Source organism: Kryptolebias marmoratus, linkage group LG19, assembly GCF_001649575.2.
Source record: "Kryptolebias marmoratus isolate JLee-2015 linkage group LG19, ASM164957v2, whole genome shotgun sequence".
Lineage (NCBI taxonomy): Eukaryota > Metazoa > Chordata > Actinopteri > Cyprinodontiformes > Rivulidae > Kryptolebias > Kryptolebias marmoratus.
The window spans coordinates 327,205-327,969 of record NC_051448.1 but is presented as its reverse complement, the minus strand read 5'-3'; the positions used below and the strand labels follow the sequence as shown (position 1 = coordinate 327,969).

The window sequence follows — 765 nt, the reverse complement described above, 5'->3', positions numbered from 1 at the left end:
GTTCTCCTCTGCAGATAGAGGATCTGATCAGATGGTTCTCCTCTGCAGATAGATGATCTGATCAGATGGTTCTCCTCTGCAGATTGATGTTCTGATCAGATGGTTCTCCTCTGCAGATAGATGATCTGATCAGATGGTTCTCCTCTGCAGATAAAGGATCTGATCAGATGGTTCTCCTCTGCAGATAGAGGATCTGATCAGATGGTTCTCCTCTGCAGATTGATGTTTTGATCAAATGGTTCTCCTCTGCAGATTGATGGAGCTGTCGTTGGGTTTCTAAGCGTTAGTTCTGACATTGATGTGGAAACACTTCAGAACAACTTTGACCTCAGTGAGTTTGATCATTTCTACAAAGTGCAACAACAGAAGAACCCTGACCTTGCAGATCAGTTTGACCCAGAAGGACACAAGGAGGACCAGAACCATTTTCCTTCACAGGAGGTAACTCCCTCAGATCAGTTTAGAGAGTAGAATCATTAAATCCTATAAAATCCTCTGCAGTGTTGGTCTGCTGTGTCTAATAACCGAGTCTTTTGTTTGTCAGCAGGTGGAGGTAACCTCCACAGGAAGCTCTTCAGTGAAACCAAACGCTTTTTGCATTCAGCTCCTCAGTCTGAACAAAAATCATGAAATGAGGTAAGTTTTCTGAAACTAATCACTGAAACAGGTTGTTCTATTTCGTATAGGCTTCGCCCTTTAAGGCTATCGCTAGTGGGTTTATCCCTTCGCGCGCAGCGCAGCACTGAAAACTTTAGTCCACGCCCA

General features: G+C 44.1%; 1 protein-coding gene across 1 annotated transcript in view; it reads left to right on the top strand.

Annotated features, from left to right (window-relative positions):
* cfap61 (cilia and flagella associated protein 61) overlaps positions 1–765 on the top strand; it is a 20,969-nt gene that overhangs the window by 9,355 nt on the left and 10,849 nt on the right. The window contains exons 8-10 of the mRNA XM_037981691.1: positions 253–441; positions 545–636; positions 702–711. Of these exons, the coding sequence (XP_037837619.1) occupies positions 253–441; positions 545–636; positions 702–711 (291 nt within the window). The remainder of the gene's footprint in view (positions 1–252; positions 442–544; positions 637–701; positions 712–765) is intronic.